General features: G+C 32.9%; 2 protein-coding genes across 2 annotated transcripts; both read right to left on the bottom strand.

Moving 5' to 3' along the window:
* Nucleotides 1-551: 551 nt before the first annotated feature.
* Nucleotides 552-5,234, bottom strand: LOC127076474 (lysM domain receptor-like kinase 3). Its single transcript, XM_051018138.1, has 11 exons — nt 3,986-5,234; nt 3,113-3,193; nt 2,686-2,988; nt 2,453-2,598; nt 2,276-2,365; nt 2,061-2,166; nt 1,723-1,874; nt 1,534-1,631; nt 1,299-1,446; nt 1,013-1,120; nt 552-901 (listed from the first exon to the last, which is right to left on the bottom strand). The coding sequence occupies exons 1-11, from the start codon at nt 4,596-4,598 to the stop codon at nt 737-739; spliced, it is 2,010 nt and encodes a 669-aa protein (XP_050874095.1). The 5' UTR covers nt 4,599-5,234; the 3' UTR covers nt 552-736.
* A 3,671-nt stretch (nt 5,235-8,905) lies between these two features.
* LOC127138129 (uncharacterized) lies at nt 8,906-21,256 on the bottom strand. The gene is made up of 9 exons (XM_051064529.1): nt 21,188-21,256; nt 20,980-21,067; nt 18,613-18,700; nt 16,645-16,843; nt 9,745-9,804; nt 9,463-9,528; nt 9,315-9,374; nt 9,096-9,210; nt 8,906-8,976 (listed from the first exon to the last, which is right to left on the bottom strand). The coding sequence occupies exons 1-9, from the start codon at nt 21,254-21,256 to the stop codon at nt 8,906-8,908; spliced, it is 816 nt and encodes a 271-aa protein (XP_050920486.1).
* Between the last annotated feature and the right edge of the window lie 341 nt (nt 21,257-21,597).

The raw sequence follows: 21,597 nt of genomic DNA, 5'->3' as shown, positions 1-21,597 counted from the left end.
CTCAATAGCACCAGGCTCATTATCTAACTTACTCGGTCAGGCCCAAGGTATAAATACCTCTATAAAATGGTTCTCAGGTACATAATCCATAATCTCCACTTTCACTTCCATTATCTTAAAATCCCCCTACTCTACCTATCGGAGATAGCAACACCGATTAACGGCATCACATCAAGATCGATATCTTTGGTTCAAGAAACACTATGATTACAACCTTCAATCCACAGTATCGCATCAGCATAGTGCATCAGAAGCTTTGTTTCACCGTAGTTTCCGCAATCATCACCATTTTTTTATTCCGCAACAGAACATATAGCTTCTTTTAACAACCTCCTAACTGGTTTGCTTGTTCCACAAGTAAACCAATAACTATCAAAACTAGTTAGTTATAACAAACCTCTAACAACTAACAAACTTATAACAAATTGTACGGAAGGCTGTTCAAAATAAAGGGCTTCATATGGTGGACTCCAAGGACGTGGGGAAGGGTGTTCAAAATAAAGGGTTTCATATGGTGGGTTGAGATGAAATCACTCAAAATAAAATGCAAGTAATAGGAACACATTATGCCTTTACATTACTCCTAAATTTTTTCTACATACAGATAACAAAATCAAGATATAGCTTTCAAGAGATTTGATTGACCTATATGTCCATCAGAAGTCTATGCTTCCATTGATGTCACAATCAACCAAAAAGATAATATCCTTTTTATTTGATTCCTATCTTCCCTGAACTATCTTCCTTGAACAAGTCCACTGAATACTTGACTGTTTCCTGCTAGTGTTGCTTCCCACTCAATAGAAGAGAGTAGAATCTGTGAGATGGAAATCACTACTTGCTTCATATCAGGTCGTAAGATCGGATCGTCGTCCACACATTGCTTCGCCAGCATAGCCATCTACGCCCGCACAAAAAACAGATACAAAAAATATTACGGTCTAGTTTACAAGATTAACATATCAGATTACCATTATGAAAAAGCGAATTAGGAGAAAATAGAGAAACTTGCCTTAAATACACAATCATGAGGATACAGATTCATCATATTTGGATCAATGTAATCTCTCATGCTTGACATGCTCAAGGAATCAGGTGAGTTCTTAAGAACCGCCAACATCTGCAATTTAACAAACATATAAAGGCTAAACCTCGGAAAATTATACATTTGTGAATCACTACGGCAGGTCATCATGAACTTAGGAGCAATGAAGAGGTTTAAGAAAGTACAAAATCAATAGCTAATATAATGCACGTAGATTTGTTATTCGCAGTGATGTCTTATAAGCAGAACTTACAATTGATGCCAGAGATCGTCTTTCAGGATTTTTCGTCATCATGCCTTCTGTTCGAATAATGGCCTCCTTTCCAGTTATAATCTCAAAAACAACAACACCAAATGCATAGACATCACTTTTGGTTGTTGCAAGGCCGTCAGTCAAGTATCTGCGACATATAAACATGTTTCTATATTATTCTTTTTTACGAAGGAGGAACAAATTAGAATTAAAAAAATCTCTGAACATTACTTACTCGGGAGCAAGATATCCATATGTACCAACAACTTTCGTAGTAGAAACGTCTCCCTCATTTGTTATCCCAACAAGTTTCGCCAATCCAAAATCTGATATCTAGATAAACAAAGAGTATATCATGACCAATGACAATCAACAAATGTGAAACATATAGAAAGTGTTTGATAATGTAGAAATTAGTCGGTACTTTTGCTTTAAAGGATGCGTCAAGCAAAATGTTGCTCGTCTTGATATCGCGGTGAACATAATGAGCTTTTGTATGCTCATGTATATATTCAAGTCCCCTAGCAGCATCAAGCGCGATTTGGACCCTCATGATCCAAGAAAGTGGCGAATGACCTATAAGAAAAGATGAATAATGGTCATGAACTATGGTTTTGTGTGGATAAAGAACTTAATAAGCGCGTATAGCATAACTGCTTATCATATAAGTGCTTATGTTTGAGCTATTTCTATAATAAAAGATTCAAATAAAGTCAAATTATTAATAGTCCACAAACAAAAAACATAGATGCATATACTTACCCTTATTTTGAGGATCATGCAAATGGCTTCTGAGGGAACCCTTTTGAGCATATTCATAAACTAGGAAAAGCTCATCATGACTAGCTGCATAGCCAATCAATTCTACCTTGACAAATTAACAAAAAAATACAACTCAAACTTTCGATATATAAATGCTTCACAATTTGGCTTCAAAATCAAAGTGTGTTATATATTATGATCAACCGAGAAATTACCAGATTAGCATGATGAACCTTGCATAGAACTTTAACCTCTGATGTAAACTCTTTTGTTTTTGTAGCTGTCATTCTTTTAATAGCAACTTCCTAGAAAGGTTCGAGTAAAAATCGTATGAGAAAAATAGATAGTGTTTAGTTTATAATATAACCGACTTTAAATATACGGTCACGAACCTGGTCGCGGAGGAGGCTATAGTACACAGATCCATATGTTCCATGTCCAAGTAGATTTGAATCAGAGAAGCCTTCAGTTGTGGAAAAAATCTCTTCATATGCAAAAACTACCGGCTTATCCATGTCAAATACGTCTGGTCCAAGAGCTGCAATAATATACATGCAAAACATGATTACTTCGAGCTACGATCAAAGATATAATATACAACTTGAGAAAACGATAAGAGGGTTACTTGAAGCTTTTGGAACGGTAATCGTGTGATTGCTGGAGTCACCGTCTGTCTGCTTCTGGTCAACATGTTTGCCACATATGTACCTTCCGGAACCGCAAAAAAAACTTGGGTTCCGAAGAATTTGGAATTTATGAGAGACCTTTCGCTCAGCATCTTTTTCATGGCTTCTGGAATCAGAGAAACAATTTGAGGATCTAAGGCAAACACAGAGAATGATGCCAAATATTATCAGAATAAGACCAACTCCTAAACCACCGATAATCCATCCAAACGGTACATGATACTTATGATTAACCTCATCACCTGTAACAAAGAAATTAAATACATTAAGACAAAAGTCTATTATAGCACAAATAACTAGAAATTTGAAGTTAGATGAAAAGAAAAACAAATAGTTTCCTTTTTGGTAGCATAAGTTGATGAATACCTGAAAAATCATCAACAGAAGGGGTAGGAACAGAAGCTGGCGGAGAAGCATCATTGTTCACAGGATAAGGATCACCAGGAACTACAATGAAGTAAAAGTAAAATAGTTCAAGTTATAGCTAGGATTCAAAACTAGAATATGCTCAAATGTCATTTTATTAATTCTGTCACTTTATCCCCCAAGTACCAATTACATAATCCTCGTAAACCATTCTACCAAAAATAGTCCAAATGCTCATATTCAACCCAATTGCCATAAGACAAACAATATGTCACTGCAAAATGTTATGTAGAACTAAACTCATCCAATGTAGGACTCTTAACACATCTATCTCACGTCCAGGACTAGACAGGACTAGACATCTGCAGTGTTACCCGAGTAATCTGGTGGAAGATGGCCTAATGAATCTTGAATAAGTTCAGATAACATCTTAAAATTAGGATTATGTATAACTCTACGGTACAAAACCAACCTATAAGGTGAGAGTTGTCTACCACTTATAAAGACAGGTCATATATCGTCCAATTACGGAACATTACCACATTGTCAACCAAAACATTCCACTCAAACATATGAACACAAATACATAAACATACAACAACATCCATGTCTTATCCCACTAAGCGGGGTCGGCTACATAGATCAAATTACGTCATAATGTTCTATCAAAGATTGTGTTCTATCCAATTCGTCGATCTCAAAAAAATAATTAAATAGTTTTTCTAGATCTTCCTCTACCTCTAACTATTTGACTTTCTATCTGATTTACTCTCCTCACAATAGAATCCACAGGTCTTCTCTCTAAATACATAAACATACTCACACAAATTCTAAGAAATGATTGAATAAGATTGCAATGATGGAAAGACTAACCAGAATTAAGAGGAATATAATAAAGTGAACCGACAGTAACATTATCAGGGCCATCAAGACCATTGACATCCTCAATACTACCCATACTAACCCCAAATCTACTTGCCAAAGATTCAACACTGTCTCCATCTCTCAACACATAACTCAAAAAATAGTTCCACAATCCACTAGAACAGCCACAAAACAACCTCAGTGATATAACAGCGCCATTCCTTGCTTTCCTTGAAGTGTTGGGAAGCAAAATAAGTCCATCATATGCATCCATCACCAAATCATCCACAAACCCTTCATTGGATTTCACAGTGTAAGTAGTGTTAGACACATATTTCTTTATACCAGATGCACAAGAACAGTTCTTCCTTATGAATATATAATCCCAACTATTTCCTTCAACTGTGATGTCACCTTGCAACACATCAAACATGCTCTGAATCACTCCCAAAGACTGGTTTTTGTTAGGCTTATAGGCCAAGAAAGAAGTACAAACACGGCTTGTGTCCGTACAGTTCATAGGTGCCATCTGATAAGAACTGGTTCTGTTGAAATGAAGGTAGACTAAAAAGAGAAGAAACTGAAGCAACTTCAAATGAGGGTTTTTTCCTACAAGAATCATTGCTTGGAAATAAACAAGTGACAAAATTTAGAGACAAAAGGGTCAAAGAAAATGGTGGAAATGGAACCACTTTAAGCTCAAGGGATGTAAAAGAGCAATCTTTACTCAAAGAGCTTAACCTGTATTTTAATGGAGAAAAAATAAAGAAAACAACTTGATCTAGATTTGAAGAAAAATGGCAAAACCCAATATAAATTCAGCTAAGAAAAATCAAAAAATTAAAGAAAAAAAAATCAGATTGAGAAGAAAACAGCTTAAAAGAACTAGCTTTTGATGAAAGCTGGCAAAAGAAAAAGGAAAAAATCCAAGTTGAGAGAATAGAAGTTGAGAAGAAGAATAAATGGAGAAGAAGAGAGTGAGGAAAATGGGGTATGCTAAATTTAAGATGCAAGTTAAGTGAGAAAAAAAAAAGTAGTGTACTTTGAAGGTAAAGAAGTGAAGAAGAAAAGAGTGTAAAAAAAACAGAACATTAGTGTTTTAATGTTAATGTTTTTGCAGTCACTAACTCAGGTAAACATGGTTTAATGAAGACAGTAAAAGAAGAAAGTGACTTGAAAGTATAAAGTTTTCAGAACCATTCATGACTTGAAGTGAAAGTAGAGAGGATTGGTATTTAGTATAGGTGTTTTGTAGAGATTTTTTTAGTATTTTTTATTGACTATTTCACCCTTCTTTGTACCAAAAGAACAAGATAGAATGAATATCTTGTGAACTGTGTAGGATGACAAGATTAATGTAAAGATTGACTAAGCTAAAAGGTAAGTTAATCACGATAAAACATTGTTTGTTATTTGTTTGTTTGTTTAAATTATTAAGTGGTTGTTTCTTATGATGTTGATTTGTAGGTTAAAAGTGACATTGCCAAAATTAAGCTAAAAGTGTTAATAACTTTTATCTTTTGAGAAAAAATAATATGATATCAATTTATTCATTTAATTGTCAATAATACCACTTGTAATGATCAAATGTTTTTTTAGCAATAATTTCATGACAATTTCTTTTTGATATTTTTGTATCCTTTTGTTTGATTATGCGGGGTTGAAAATCGATTATGAGTTAATTGATTTATAAAATTGATTTAATCCCAAACTATTTTGCAATATCGCAATTACGATAATAATCACATATCATTTGCGAGTTCATTCAGAATATGATTTTGTAATCATTTTCTTTTCATAAGGTGATTTCTTTTTGAGCCGTAAAAGTTTGCTTTAATATGTGCAGTATTTTTAGCTTCAATACTATTAATTGGTCCATCTAAATCCATTTTAATTTTTTTAACAACTCTGTTTTATATTGTACGATTACTACTTGCACGGTAGATAATCGGCCTAGAAATACACTCTTTGATGGTACAAAGACCATTCGAATATGGTATAAATACCACTCATAGTGTCTGGCATAACGATCAGTCGTAATAATTTCTCAAACCAAGAGAAATTGCAATAATTCTCCAAAGAGAATTCAATAATGGTCATTTGACCACTTAAAATGATTTCTCAAACAAAGAGAAATTCAAATAATTATCTAAAGAGAACCCAAATATTATACTTGATAGTTTCTCAACTCAAATGAGGAGAAATTAATATAATTCTCTACAGAGAATTCAAGAAAATACTGAGAAAATTTAACGAGTAGAAAGAAATGGGGAGAAGTTGACGTTTCGACAATTCGAAAGACACAGACTTATATGAGTGAGGAAGAGAAAACTCAAAATAAAATTTTTTTGTGAGTTTTGAAATGAAACAAGGAATTCCCTTTTATATAATAAAGTGAGAAAGAAAATATATCTCACTTAAGCAACGTGAGACTAAGGAATTTTTTCAACTAACACACAATGTGGAATTTGACTTAAGAAACTTTTTCAAATTCATCTTCCTATATTTAAATATTGACATAATGTTCCAACATAAAGTCTCGTATACAAAAGATTTTGACTCAAGATATGGACACACTCACATCAAAGTAAAATGAAAAAAAAAATAGAAAAGTTAAATAATGTATCATTTTAAAATAATTTGATTAAATTACACTTTTGATTTTCCTATTTTATCCAATTTATAAAATTTGTTCTCCTATTTTAAATTTAAATGGTCTTCCTATTTTAAATTTAAACAGTTTTGGTTCTCTTAAATACTTTTGTACTCAAAATTAACAATCTTTCTATTTTATAAAAGACAAGTTACCTGTGAAACATGTCAAATTATCGTATATAAATATATTATTGAATTTTATAGATAAAAATATAAGTTTAAAAACAAACACCTATTAATTTTTTATGGAAAAAAAGTGAATAAGAGACTAAAATTGTTTGAATTTAAAATAGAGAAACCAAAATTATTTAAATTTATTTAATTTCGTAAATCAAATAAAATTAAAAGATCAAAGTAATTTAATCGGAACCTATTTGAATTTAAAATTGAATCATCATGGGACCGTGGGAGGAGGAACTAAACTACTTTTTCTTTGGATTTGTGTCCAACCAAGTATTTCTCATAAGATATAGGATTTAAAAGTTAAGCTATTATGAGTTGTTCGGTCTTGAGATAAATGTATTAAATTTTCTCAATTTAGTGTCTCTTGACAAAATAAAATATGATAAATTAATTTTAAAACATATTATTATGTCTTTTTAATTTAAATATTTATCCTTGAGATAAAAACATGATAAAAAATAAATAAATCATCTATCTCTAAAATAATATAATATAAAATTAAAAAATAATATAAAAGACACTATTAAATTAATAAAATAATATGTCCAAAATTAAAAATAATAATTTATTGAAATTAAATTATATAAAACTAAAATTATTACTAAAAATATGAATGAATATTACTTTCATTTTCTATATTGAAAATGATTTTATTATAATGATAGGTTTTTCATTTGCATATAATATATCTTTTATATTCAATTAAATCATCTTTATATATATATATATATATAATATATATATATTATATATATATATATATATATATATATATATAATATATATATTATATATATTATATATATATTATATATAATAAAACTACTTATTTATTTATTATATTTATATAATAAATAAAAGTGAATACTTAGTAGTGTGAATTGATTTTTCTAAAAAATATTTAAACTTTCTTAATTACTTTTAAATATTTTAGTATATTTTTTCATTTATTAAGATTAAAATATTATAATTAATTTAACAAATATATAGATGTTTTTTACAAGATTGATTTTGTAATTTAGATACGATATCGTCTCATATTATAAGCAAATTTCATCTTTCTAGATTCATTAAATAACTAATGTATCTAATCTATATAAAGACCAGATACATTAATTATTTAATGAATCTAAAAAGGTGAAATTTGCTTATAATATGAGACATTGAGTATGATAGAATAAATTTATCACGTCACTATCATATTATACTCTTATCTAAGTTCCTATCATATCATATCATGTCTCTATATTGTCATGCACATCAAACTACACTACGCCAAATAAGGGAAAAGAGGGCGCTTTTTTTGGCCTATAACAGCGCTTTAAAGCGCCCTCTAATCTGGCGCTGGCATAGGTAAAGACAGCGCTTTTTTTCCTGGTGAAAGCGCTCTCTAAAGTGGCTCTTTAAGCCCTTTAAGGGCCACTTTAGAGGGCGCTTTTTAAAGAAAGCGCCCTCTAAAGTGGAAACTTTTAAGGGTTTAGAGGGCGCTTTTACTGGAAAGCGCCCTCTAAAGTGGAAACCTTTAAGGGTTTAGAGGGCGCTTTTACTGGAAAGCGTCCTCTAAAGTGGAAATTTAAAGGGTTTAGAGGGCGCTTATTTTGGAAAGCGCCCTCTAAAGTGGGTGGTTATTTAACATTTACATGCATCACATGTCTCTGTGACCATATTCTCATTTCAGGTTATGTTGCAGCCACAAGAGGTAACCAGAAGAAAATGGCATACAGCTGCTTGTTATAATTCACAAGAGCAACTAAAGGTTCTTTTTATGCTTTTATAATATTAAAATACAAATACTGATATATGCTTATTGTTTATATGATCCTCTTGCTATTTGAAATGTCATGAACCGAAACCACTGCTACTCTAATTGAAATGTATAATAACCACTCTCTTTCATTTATTTGTTTATAATCAATCAATTACAACAAAAATGCAAGTATGTTGCTAGATTAGAAAATCACATTGTTTTGATATTTTTCATATTTAACAAGACCAAAGAGCACAAAAATGAATTGAGTTGATTCAGAAAAAAAAAATATGAATGTGAATACATGAGTGAACACTAGCTGAAGTGCTACTTGAAAGGAAACTTCATCTGAAAAACTGTTGTATTTCTTCAAGAGTTTTTCCCTTTGTCTCGGGGACCCAAATGGCAACAAATCCTGCTGTGAAAACACACACTACAGTATATATTGTGAAGGTTCCTGATAAAAACATAGGAAGCTTCTGGTTAGAAACAATAGATATTTATAGAAAATTAACATAGGCAATGCACACAAACCTCCCGAACTCCAATCCAAGAGCAAATTTGCTGTTAATGTAACCAACCAGGAAAAGAACCAATTGACAAGTGTTGCAAAACTTTCAGCTAGGCCTTTGATGTTAATCGGAAGAATCTATTATGTAAAATATATTCAACACATCAACTATCACATTATATTACAACAAAGGTTTGTTCATATAGGGTTGTCATGCATATTATTATTGAAGAAAATTGTACCTCAGACATTATAATCCATGGCATTACTCCTAATCCCAGAGAGAATGCAATAACCATGACCTGAAAGAAATTGAAAGTTTATAATAATGAAGTTAGGGAAACAAACAATAGAAACCATCATTTGTGTAATAAAGTTGTATTTACACACCACAACTCCAGCCACCGATACGAGGCTCAATGTCGCATATAAATCAGAATCTGGTGATATATATTCCTGAGAGCAAATTCAACATAAAATATATTATCCATATAAAAAACCAAAAATATAAACAAGAATTTACTGATATATAATCCTGTGAATCTGTGTTACAAATTTCTGAACATTTATGCATGAATGCATGTGTAATATCTAGTTAATGTATTATGTATATATAAAAATAAACAAAAAAAAATGTTCAAAAAATATAACAAACAAAAAAATTATTATTACCTTCAAGTAGAATGATATTGAAACAACCAAAAGACTCAAAGCCATTGCAGATGAAGAAACCTGCAATAGGAGATTTTGATTAATCTCTTATTACCCTCCAAACAAATAGTAATGTGAATGCAAAAATTATCGAAAAAGCTCAGACTCGCAATAAGTACCTTTGATTGGTAGAACGTGTTTTAGATATTGCTGCCTCATTTTTCTACATCGAGAAACAAATGGAACAGTTGGTGAAATTTAACCCATAATGCCTAGTCTCCATTGCTAGCATTGCAACACAATAATTATTGTTGAGAATACTCAATAAATGTATGAACCAAGAAAAATGAAACCAAAAATGAACAATAGCGAACGTCAGAAGAGAAACCAAGTAATATGAAGATTAGAAAAATACCTATGGTGTCAAAATCGAACAGCTAACAACGAATTAATAGAAGGAGGAAACGTCGTAGATCTAACAGAGGTGGAAGGAGAACGCCTTAGAAGTAGCGAAAATCGTAGCAGTGAGAACCCTAACGTGAAAAAGAACGAAAATAACAGAGAGTGAAATAACAAAACGCGCAGTATGTTATAATTTTAATGTTTACTAAAGGGGACCTTAGAGGGCGCTTGTGGAAAAAAAGCGCCCTCTAAAGGGGGCCTAAGAGGGCGCTTATGAAAGCGCTCTCTAAGGCTTTCCAAAAGCGCTTTATAAACTGGAAATGCACATGGACTTATAGAGCGCTTTTTTAAAAGCGCCCTCTAAGGGTAACCTTAGAGGGCGCTTTCTAAAAAGCGCCCTGTATTGTTGTCCCTCTATCTCCTCCTTATTTTTTCGCTTCACCTTAGAGGGCGCTTTATTACAAAAGCGTCCTCTAAAGTGCGCTGTCTATTCCAGTTGTTCGCTCCTTATTTTTTCGCTTCACTTTAGAGTGCGCTTTTGTAATAAAGCGCCCTCTAAGGTGCGCTGTCTATTCCAGTTTTTGGCGTAGTGCTATGCATGGATTTAAGTGTAAAAATCATCTTGAAATTTAAGAATGGTAAAATGTTAGCTTCCGGTAGTTTTTATGGAGGTGTGATTTGTTTGTTACAGATAATGAACTTTTTGCTAGTCTTGTGTTGTCTTTGTTTGGAGGGTGGCTTTTCAATGAAGTCAACTTTAAGTATATTGGCTAAGGTGTCTGAAAGTAAGGATCTTATGTTGGGTATAGTGATTTGGTTGTTAGCCTCGGGCTGGAAGAGTTTGCCTCATCCAAAGTGGTAGCATTCTCTTGACACATGCTTCAGGATAGGATTACAACTAGATTGAATCTTCTAAAATGTAAGCTGTTTGCGGATCCAACCAAGTCAGTTTATGCCTTTTTTCTCAAATTAGGTGGAGTGAGTAAATCATTTATTTTCTCGTTGTGGGTTTGTTAAAACCATTTGGGTTAGAGTCTTGACCTAGGTAGGATTTATTATCGTTCTTCCAAAGTCAATTGTAAGCATGTTTGAAGAGATTGAGTTGTTTCAGGAGGGGGCAAAAGTGTCATGTTGGGTCTTACTACGATTTGGCATACGATGGTTGGAATTATGTAATAATTTTTTTCCTTGGTAAACTCGTCTTTTAAGCATGGGGTGAGCATAATTGTTGCTCTTTCGTGGAAGTGGGTTCAACCCCGAATTTGTTGGTGTTGGTTGAAAATAGACAAGTTGAAGAAGTCTCACATTGCTTAGTTTTGTAAAGGAAGAAAAAATCAAATGCTATATAATAGATTCAAGTTCTTCATTACAAAATGCGGCAATCAAAAACACATAAACTTATATTTGACTTTTTATATTTTCTCTTATACTCTTGTGTTAGAGTGTTTTGAGGGAAGTTAAATATTTGATTTGGAGAGTGTGGATCATTTGGGCCTTAGGATGATTAATGGTAGTCTTTATGTTGTAACAATTTTTATATAATACTAGGTTGAGACATGCGCGATGCGTGGGAATAAAATGAGATTTTTAAGTAGTATTATAAAATATTGATTTTGATTTTGTTTAGTAAAAAGAGTTGTAATTGAGACTATAAGATGAATAAGATAAAAAAAAAGTAAAAATTTAAGAGATAAGAAATATATTTGAGTAATAGAAATGCAAATAAGACATAACAATTTAATTTTAAAATGTAACTTATATGTAAAGAATTATAAATGATAGTTGGAAATTTATAGTTTATTATTGTAATATGTATATGCAATTATAATTCAGAATAATATTTTAGAAACAATTCGATGTTTGTCTATTTCAAAATTCTAAGTTAAATTTGAAAGTATTGTTCGATGATCATTTTTAGCATTGTAATGAGATTTACTATTTGAATTTAAGTGTGTACCATATAATCACAGTTATAATTCATAATTATATATTTTTTTAAATTGAAGTATTTGTTTGTTTGTTTGAAAGTATTGTTTAAGTATTTTATCCTAAACATTGTAATGTAACTTTTTGTTGTTATTATGGTTTTAAGACTGGTACATACAAATGAATATTTTCAATAAATATATTTCATGCACAATTTTTTATGTAGCAAATTATTATATATTGCACTTTTTTTGAAAAATATTGATAAACATGTAGGTACGGAAAAAAAATTAGTATAGGAAAAACAAAGTAAATTGTATTCTTATAATAATTTTTCTATCGATTTGTTTAAAAATTAATTAATTTAGTATTTTTTGTGGTGAATAAGTGTGTGTAATAGAAAATAGAGTGAAATTTTAATAATTTGAGTTTTGATGTATGGTTGACAAACGATTTGTAGACATATGTAACTTATAACAATATATGTTTTGATGTATTATGAATGCACAATTTGTAATTATGTGTGAAATGCAAGCTCAAAGGAAGTAAATAAATAGGTATATATGAATTTTAGTTAGAGGAATATTAGGAGATGACTTATGGAATATGAAAATACATGTATTTTAATTAATATAATTTTATAAATGAAAGGTTACACATTTTCTCAAAAGAATAATTGAGGTTTTGGAAGGTTGTGTTTTGAAGAGTGTCACATCATATTTTTATCATATTTTTAATGATGTGGCAATAAAGAGAATGAATTGTCAAAAGAATAGTTAGTGTCTGAGTTTTAATATATTATAATAGATTACTATATTGTTGTTATTTGACAATGATAGTGGTTTTTCTCTGATTTTAGAGTTTCCAAGTTAAATTAGTGTGTTGTTATTGTGTTCCTTTTTTCTCTATGCTTATTTTTTCCTTAACAAATGGTATTAAGAATCTTTGTTTAGTAAGGTATAAATTTTTTAGCAAGCTCTGTAGTTGCAACTTTGTATGATCTTCTGCATCATAAAAGAAATTTCAATCTCTGTGTTGGTTGGGTAAAAATTTGGCTGCAAAAAAGATTTTGTTTGGAATATCAAACTTTCCAAGTGCCGTGAAACATGACTTAGAGAAATTTGATGCAATAGTTTGCCTTGTGAAAATTCCAAGTCAACGATGTGTTTATAATATTATGATTACATAAGACATTGAAAGGAAACATTTCCAAATAGAGGACAAGAAGTGTGAGGAAATAGATTTGAGAGTTTTGTGTATAATCCACCTATCTTTGGAAAAGAATATTCTTATGAATGTTCTTGGTACCTCGTCATTCGAAGAGCTTTGATAGAAACTTAAAGGGATATATTAAGAAAACGATATTTTAATTTAGTTGTTGTTGAAGGAGAAGCTTCATAGCTTGCATATGGATGAAAATACAAAAGTATATGATCATCTTGTTGGTGTAAGCCCTAGAGGCCAATACATTTTGGTACTTATATCGAATAATAAAAGGCATTCTCTTTATTATGGTTGATTAATAAAGTCCCTGGAATAGATAGTCCGTTTAATGTGTTAAGTGTGACTTAATCGTGAGAACACATTAAACATAAGGACACTATTCCTAAAGTATCCGCAGTCGAGCTTTAGTGTGAAGTGGGATAACATTAAAGTATTAAGACTATTATGTTTGTAGACTGATGATCACATCTCATGGATCATGGATAAAGAGTTATCAAGTCTTAAACATAGGTATGAATATTATGAGTAATATTTATACCGGATTGACCCGCTATGAGAATACTATATAGAAAGTTATGCAAGGTGTCATAAGTTATTCTCATGGTGATAATAGTGTATTCCACTCTTCGACCTGAAACCATTATGGACCCTAGATGTAGAGTCGAGTGCTTTATTGCTGATCCAACGTTGTCCGTAACTGGATAGCCATAAAGACAGTTGATGGGTACTCCACGAAGCATGCTGAGGGACATGAGTGACCTAGATGGAATTTGCCCATCCTGCATAACAGGATAAATGTCTATGGGCCCAATATTGAACTGGACAAGGATGACACGGTCTATGCCTTGTGTTCAATATAGACATAAGGGCAAAAGGGTAATTATACACATAATTATTATCACAGAAGGAATTGTCAGATCACTTGACATTTTTGTGTCTTGGGTAGCAGTGATGTGTTGCTAGATACCGCTCACTGTTTATTATGTTAAATGCGTGATTTAATATAATTGCCAACGTCACGAAAACCTACAGGGTCACACACAAAGGACGGATTGATGAGAGATAGAGTAACTAAGGAATACCGTAAGGTACGGTGCCCTTAAGTGAGTTATAGAGCATCGTAAGGTACGATGTACTTGAGTAGAATACGAAATATGGTAAGGTACCATGAGCTTAAGTGATTTTGGGCATATTATAAGATATGGGCCAAAATACACTTAAGTGGGCTTTTAGCTTGAAGCCCACACAAGTGGTTCTATAAATAGAACCCTTGTGCAGAAGCAAAAATTTGCGGTTGCATTATTTTCGTTTTCTCACTCTCTCTCTCTCACTCAAAGCCTTCACTCGTACCAGCTAGCACTGAGATTGAAGGAAACCGTTCGTGTGGACTGAGTAGAGACGTTGTCATCGTTCAACGTTCGTGATCGCTTCGTGGATCTGCATCAAAGGTTTTGATCGTCACAAGAGATCGGCACCAAAGGTTTCAACCGTCACAAGAGGTAAATATTCTATCACTGATCATGACCATTCGTAAGGATCTCTAAAGGAGGAAATTTTAATTTCCGCTGCGCTTTGGGTCACAATTCTCCTTCACATCTAAGTATCCTCAACGATAGTGTTTATGAGTTAGAAACTATTGGGGTCAAAATTGATGATGAAGATAAAACTTTGAGATTTATATGGTCTCTTTCATCTTCATATAAGCATATTAAACTTGTTTTGATATATAGGAAGAAAACTGAGTTTTGAAGAAATTGCTGGTAAAAATATTTTTGAAGAAAGAAGATAGAAGAATAAGAATAAATCTTCATCAAAATCAATGTTTGTTGCTATAGAAATGCCTTATGTGAAGAAAAACAATGAAATGGGTCTGAGATGTTGAAATTTTGAAAATATTTGGCATGTAAAGAATAAGTGTCCTGATGGAGTAATGTCGAAAAGAGCTCTAAGTCAAGTGCAATCAATATCACACTCATTTTGGGAGATGATGATGTTTTATGAAAATACCTAATCATATCCTTGTGACATTTCCACTTTCATGGAAAAGGATGAGCTATTGTTGGCGGATTAGTACATGGGAATCGATTGACATTGATGAAAATGTATTGTAAGATTATGTCGATGGTTGAAGAGCTTCCTGCCAGCATGGAAGTTGCACCTTAGGTTCCAGTCTAATTTTTGACATATTAAAATTCTTGGAGTGTCTTAACTTCAAGTGAAATATACTCTTTATGGTGTAGTATGATAGTTCTTTTGGACTAAAGACAATGTAAAAATTTGTGGAGTGGTTTAGTTTCAAGTAAAGTCCAACGTTCTTCTAGTGAAGTATGATAGTTTTGAGCTAGATTGTCAATGAAGGCAATATGAAAACTCTTGGAGCGGTGTTGCTTCAAGTTACTATACTTTTTATGGTGGAGTATGATCATTATTTTGAACTATGATTGTCGATGAAGATAATGGAAGTTAATGTATTATTTTTCATCAAAGTGGAGATTGTTAGTGTTTAGTTGAAAATATACAGGTTTGAATAAATATCACATCGCTTAATTTGGTAAAGGAAAAATGAGTCAAAGGATATATCATGGATTCAAGTTATTCACTATAAAATATATTAGTTTAAAACACTTTAAACTTGTATTTTACTTTTTAAATTTTCTCTTATACTCTTGTGTTAGAGTGTTGAGAGTGGTATCTAAATATTTGCTTTGAAGAATGTGGGTCTATTGAGACCTTGGGGTTGGTTAAAGGTAGTTTATGTGTTGTAACAATTTTCTCGTAGTATTATTCTTTTGTTTTTATTATACAATGACTATAGTTTTTCTCTGGTTTTGAAATTTCCATGTTAAATTATTGTGTTATTATTATGTTCCTCTTTTTCTCTATGCTTATTTTTTTTTCTAACAAACTTTTGGTTATTTCTTTCTCTTTTAGAGATTGGAATAAGGATCTACTATTGTGTTTGGACGAATAGGGGTGCATAAGGTTTCCCGTGGCTTCTATGTCTGTAGTGATAGCAGTCTAGTTCATTATTCGCTTACGTTGATTTTTAATGAGTGTTTCATGTGCCTGTTTCTTGCTATAAACAAGAGAAAAGATAGAAGCAGCTTTGAACATGCTGTGGGCAAGCTCTGAAACTAGTTTTAGCTTATCCCCCTTGGGAATATTTTGAACAAAGGATGAATCTAACGTCAAAACAGTCGTGGCCACCTCCTCAAAAGTTAGAGCAAGCCGAGAAGAAAATACATTTGGCACCTGCATAAAGGGAGTTATCTCCTCGGAAGCACCAATGTCAACAACACGGGTCCGTTTTGGAGAACCCTCAGTTCATGAGGATTGTTGTTCCTCGTCCTGAGCTCTCTTCTTCAAAACCAGAGGCGGGGTTGATTCTCCCACTGATAAAGTGGCTGCAACATCCACAAGTTGATCCACCTCGGGAGTAGGGGTAGGAATCTCTACTATCGAGGTAGAATAAAGGATCGGAGTTAGAACATTGATGGCTTTATGGGCAAGTACATAAGTGACAATCCTAGTATTCACCAAAACTTGAACACCTTGAGTATCTGCAAGGCTATAAAACATATTTAGTTTGTTCACCGCATTCAGCTATATGCATAATGCAACCACACATGTAAAAAAACACAAAGAATATGCCCTCACGAAAAATCTTTCTCCTCTCCTCATGGATAACTGCACTCAAGATAACATGAATGTCAATCTGTCACTTTTTCACCTCGGCAAGGGGAATCTCACCAAGGCCGAACCCTTCCCCATAACCAAGCCCATGAAACCAAGATTGCACTTCCTCCTTCATTATCACCTCATCCAAAGAAAGAGAATATGACTTGGTACAGTATGAGTGGGCATCCCGGTTAAAATGGATCTTGGACCAGTACTTTGGATATAAAATCTTACATAAATAAGGAGAATCGTCAGGGATATAGCAAAAAACAAGATGGGTCGTAATGGTGAGAGGTTTTACTGGTAAAAAAATGCCCCAGTCTCCCTAGTCCAAAGTAAAAGGGTCGAACAAAAGGTTGATCAGATGGAAGTAAATAAGCCCATGATTATGAAAGTGTTACGGGGAAGTTTGCCTCTGATGGAAAAGATAAAAATTAAACTAAGAGAGTGCTTCCAGGATGTGTGCTCATCACACAGTTGAAACACCCTTATGTATGCCCATGATTTCGGATGAAGTTGAGATTGAGTGATTTTTAAATATTCCAGGACGACTATCTCAAATTCAGAAAAAGGAAGTTGAAGTCTTATTCTTGTAAACAAAAAGAGACCATGCAATCATAAAAAGAACTGCATATCCTCTTTTCCCTTGACACTGGAAGGGCTAACCATTCTATAGGATGGCCGAACTCAGTGTCAGTCGCATTTATAACAACTTCAGTGCTCATAGTCGATGAAGTACAAACTACTTTTGAGTCCAATCTATCATACTCCAACATAATCGGCCGATTTTGAAGATTTAAGTGGGCCAGCACATCAATGTCATTAGGCTCACAACCATCATCCTATAGACGAGATTGAATGCAATCTTTAGTGTGTTATCTCATTTGCATATTATCTTGTATCTCCCCCTCAGGTAAGACGCGATAGGGGCATATGGAATTTTGTACGATTTGTTCTTTCACCAACATTTGATATAAGTGCATCTAGTGAACCATATGACAAAGTTTATTTCTCCAGGGAATCCTTAGACATCCTTCCTGAATTTGAATCATTAAATATGGGTATGATTTCAGGTTCTAGGTGATCACTACTAAGAGGAGAAAGATGAGAATCGGGAAAGGTCCCCATTGCAAAGGTAGATGACGTTCCAACTTGAGAATCACTCATTAGGCCGACCATATTATCGCTTATCCTGACTAGAAAAAAGGAGATAATGGAAGATAAAAGTTTGAGTTAGAATGGTACCTAGTTATGTGGGGGCAATGAATCAGGAGAAGCTGAAGAAAAGCGAGAGCTTTAAGCAAAGCACTGAAAATTGCTTCTACTGATACTGACGCACTCTAAAACACTACGAATTAGCAAACATTAAACCTATAATGAAAATACATGTTTGTAAGCGACAACCCTGTAAGATAGAACTATGGAAACCATCAGAAAGAGAAAATAGACTCTTGATTTTTAGTATGATCAAAGATAACTTTGACAACCACACTCAAATGTGTTTACATACCTAAAAATAAACCCTAATGGTTTTTTAATCAAAAATAGAAATAAAATAGAAAAAAGAAACTATAATGAGATTTTAATCACACAAAAAAAGAAATAAAATACAAAATTGAGGAAAATATTAAAATATTGTTTTTGGGCCTGAAAACAAACTTTGATGGCTTAAAAAGCCTTCCTACACCAGTCTCCTCCACATATGAAGAAATCGACCCCGAGTTCCCTTCTTGATAAAGAGCCTCATCTGCTTGATATTCATGAATGTCATCAACATTGAAAATATTGGATATATTTATGAAATTCGGGAGAGTTACCACATAAGCATTTTCATTGATCTTTCGGGTCACTTTGAACTGGACATACTCGCATGGCTACAACCTATTGTAAGTACCAACTAGAAACCTCTTCTTATGAAAAAAAACACCAACACACAGACTCCCATATTGAAAGCTTTAACTTTCTGGTGTATATCTCGCATAGGAGGCAAATCATTTGGTAGCTCAATTGCGATCAATTTGTTGAAATCCTATAGGATCCCTAGCACTTCTTTTAGAATTATTATTTCCTCCGTTACAATATTCATCAGCCCTTTATTCACCACTTCACAAAAAAAATATGTTCCTTTAATAACCTCATCAAGCTCTTTTTAATTTTGTGTCATCACCAAGAACCTAGACTTCTTTCCTCCTGAATTCTTATCAAAGTGCAAAATAGGAGCCATGTCAATTTTATGTGTGCTTCATGTAAACATCATCACATTATCCCTATCTTGATAAGTGATATCATTATTAAATTGCCAAGGTGGTGTAGGAAGGCTTTTTAAGCCATTCGAGTTTTTTTCAGACCCAAAAATAATATTTTAATATTTTCCGTTATTTTCTATTTTTTTATTAAAAGCTCATTGGGATTTATTTTTCTATTTTATTTCCAGAGTTCTATCTGATATGGATGTCGCTTGCAAACCTGTATTTCCATTCTAGGTTTAGCGATTGCTAATTCGTAGTGTTTCTTAATGTGTCACAAGGCCTACCAAGTAAAATATTACAAACATCCAAATCAAAAACATCGCAAAGTACCTCTTCTTTATAATGTTTTCCGATGGAGATTGGAACTTTGTGGGTTAGGGTTACTCGAACTTATGAGCCCGTGCTTACCCAACCGAGGGTGTATGGATTCTCATGGGGTTTTATGGATAACTTCAAATGATCTATCAATTTCTATGACACCATATTCTCCATACTGCCACTATCCATAATCAGATCACACACCTTGTTCTTGATAGAACAATGTGTTTTAACCAAATTCTTATGTTTCCATTAATCTTTGGATGCTAGTAAAATTCTTCCTATGCGCCAAGATCTGACTGATGGTTTTATTTGCTTCTTCCTCTGAGCAACAAGCTTTTCCCACCAGACAGTAGCAATACTCTTCATCCTAATCGCCACCATCTTAACTTTCTTGTTCTCAAGGACGCCCATGATGTCGAAGAATCTTATTCTTCTTTAAAACTCGAGTTTTTAGCAATAATAAAAAGATCACCTCCACTCCACATGACCCTAATCGGTTCCCTTCTCCTGTCTCTTTGTTGGTTCCCATTGTTATTGGCGTTGTTCACTTGAGTCAGTAAATTCATCATTTATTCGGTTAAAGCAGTTAGGGTTTTGGTAAAAGACACGGTAATAGCCTCAAGTTCTGCATTGGTCAATGGTTGGTCATCCATGGTTAATCAAGCTACAAAAAAATAGGAGAAAACTTGTTTTGATGCCACCTGACACAGTCGTAAACACTACGGACTAGCAAGCGCTAAACCTAGAATGGAAATACAGGTATGCAAGTAACACCCATGCTGGATACAACTCTGGAATCCACCAGAAAGAGAAAAGAAACTCTTGAATTTTATTATGATCAAAGATAACCTTGACGACCACACCCAAAGGTGTTAAATATATAAAAAGAAACCCTAGTGGGATTTTAATCTAAAATTGAAATAAAAAATAAAAAAGAAATCCTAATGGGCTTTTAATAATAAAAAATAGAAAATTGCGGAAAATATTAAAATGTTGTTTTTGAGCCTGAAACAAACCCGGATGGCTTAAAAATCCTTCATACACCAGATACTTTCAGAGAAGAAGAATCAAATACGTTTTCTAGAAAGTAACTACAAGATTGAATGTTAAAGGTTTCAAATAAACTTTTAAATACTCAACTCATTATATTTATAAGCAACGACAACTAAAAGGTTCAGACCAATTGTGGAAAGGAATCACGAGATCAACAACTAGATTTCCACTCACGGATATACACCAACTCAAGTGCAATAAACTAATCTACAAGTTGCGACATACCCTAACTAGTCACGTTACTGCATGTTTCAGAAAAGGGTGATGAAGTGCTTCAATCATGAAATTGCATTAAATGCGCCTGTTCCACATTACATTTTCAAAAAAACTGACCTCAAGCGTTTCAGTTCTATTCCACATCAAACCACTTCACAGAGACCGATCAATGATACTTAAGACTTACCTTGCTCATTCAATACTGACAAAGCCTTGGCAGCAACTGTTCTCGACCAACCAAAGGCCCAATCTATGTCAAACCTAATATGCTTGGCCTAAGGTATAAAATCAGTTCATGCGCTAAGAGCAAAGTATAATCTTTGATCACCAATTTTCACTATACTCATCTCGAATCTTGAACTGACTTAAGCATTTGAGTGTTAACCATGCATAACCAACTCTGCGTTGCCGTAAAGAATATCAGAGTTACCGTTCAAGATCTTCAGTATTTCAACTGCATCCATTTCTAGTACTTCTCAAACGAAATATATATATATATATATATATATATATAAAAAAAAAAAAAATATATATATATATATATATATATAAAAAGAGAGAGAGAGATATTTTTGCTCAAGGAGTAAGTTACTAAAACTTACTCCACATCTTGATAATTAAATCATTTTTAATCAACGACTAAAAATTATCAATAATTAAATATGGAGAGAGAAAAACAAATTGATCACATGACAAATAAGTACCGATTATTTTTAGCCATTGATTAAAATTGAATTTATGGTCAAAATGGGGAGTAAGTTTTAATAACTTACTCTCCTGGAGTAAGAATATCCCCACACATATA

This window comes from Lathyrus oleraceus, chromosome 4 (genome assembly GCF_024323335.1).
Source record: "Lathyrus oleraceus cultivar Zhongwan6 chromosome 4, CAAS_Psat_ZW6_1.0, whole genome shotgun sequence".
Taxonomy (NCBI): domain Eukaryota; kingdom Viridiplantae; phylum Streptophyta; class Magnoliopsida; order Fabales; family Fabaceae; genus Lathyrus; species Lathyrus oleraceus.
This window is presented reverse-complemented; position numbering and strand designations above follow the sequence as displayed.

Coding starts and splice junctions, on each gene's coding strand:
- LOC127076474 (XM_051018138.1), bottom strand. CDS start 4,598: ATGATTCTTGTAGGAAAAAACCCTCATTTGAAGTTGCTTCAGTTTCTT. Junction 2,989..3,112: donor TTCTGTTGATGATTTTTCAG/GTATTCATCAAC, acceptor TCTTTGTTACAG/GTGATGAGGTTAATCATAAG. Junction 2,599..2,685: donor TACCGTTCCAAAAGCTTCAA/GTAACCCTCTTA, acceptor ATATTATTGCAG/CTCTTGGACCAGACGTATTT.
- LOC127138129 (XM_051064529.1), bottom strand. CDS start 21,256: ATGGATGCAGTTGAAATACTGAAGATCTTGAACGGTAACTCTGATATT. Junction 18,701..20,979: donor GTCAGTATTGAATGAGCAAG/GTAAGTCTTAAG, acceptor AATATCAAGCAG/ATGAGGCTCTTTATCAAGAA. Junction 16,844..18,612: donor AGGCTTTTTAAGCCATCAAA/GTTTGTTTTCAG, acceptor TATGTTTTATAG/CCTTGCAGATACTCAAGGTG.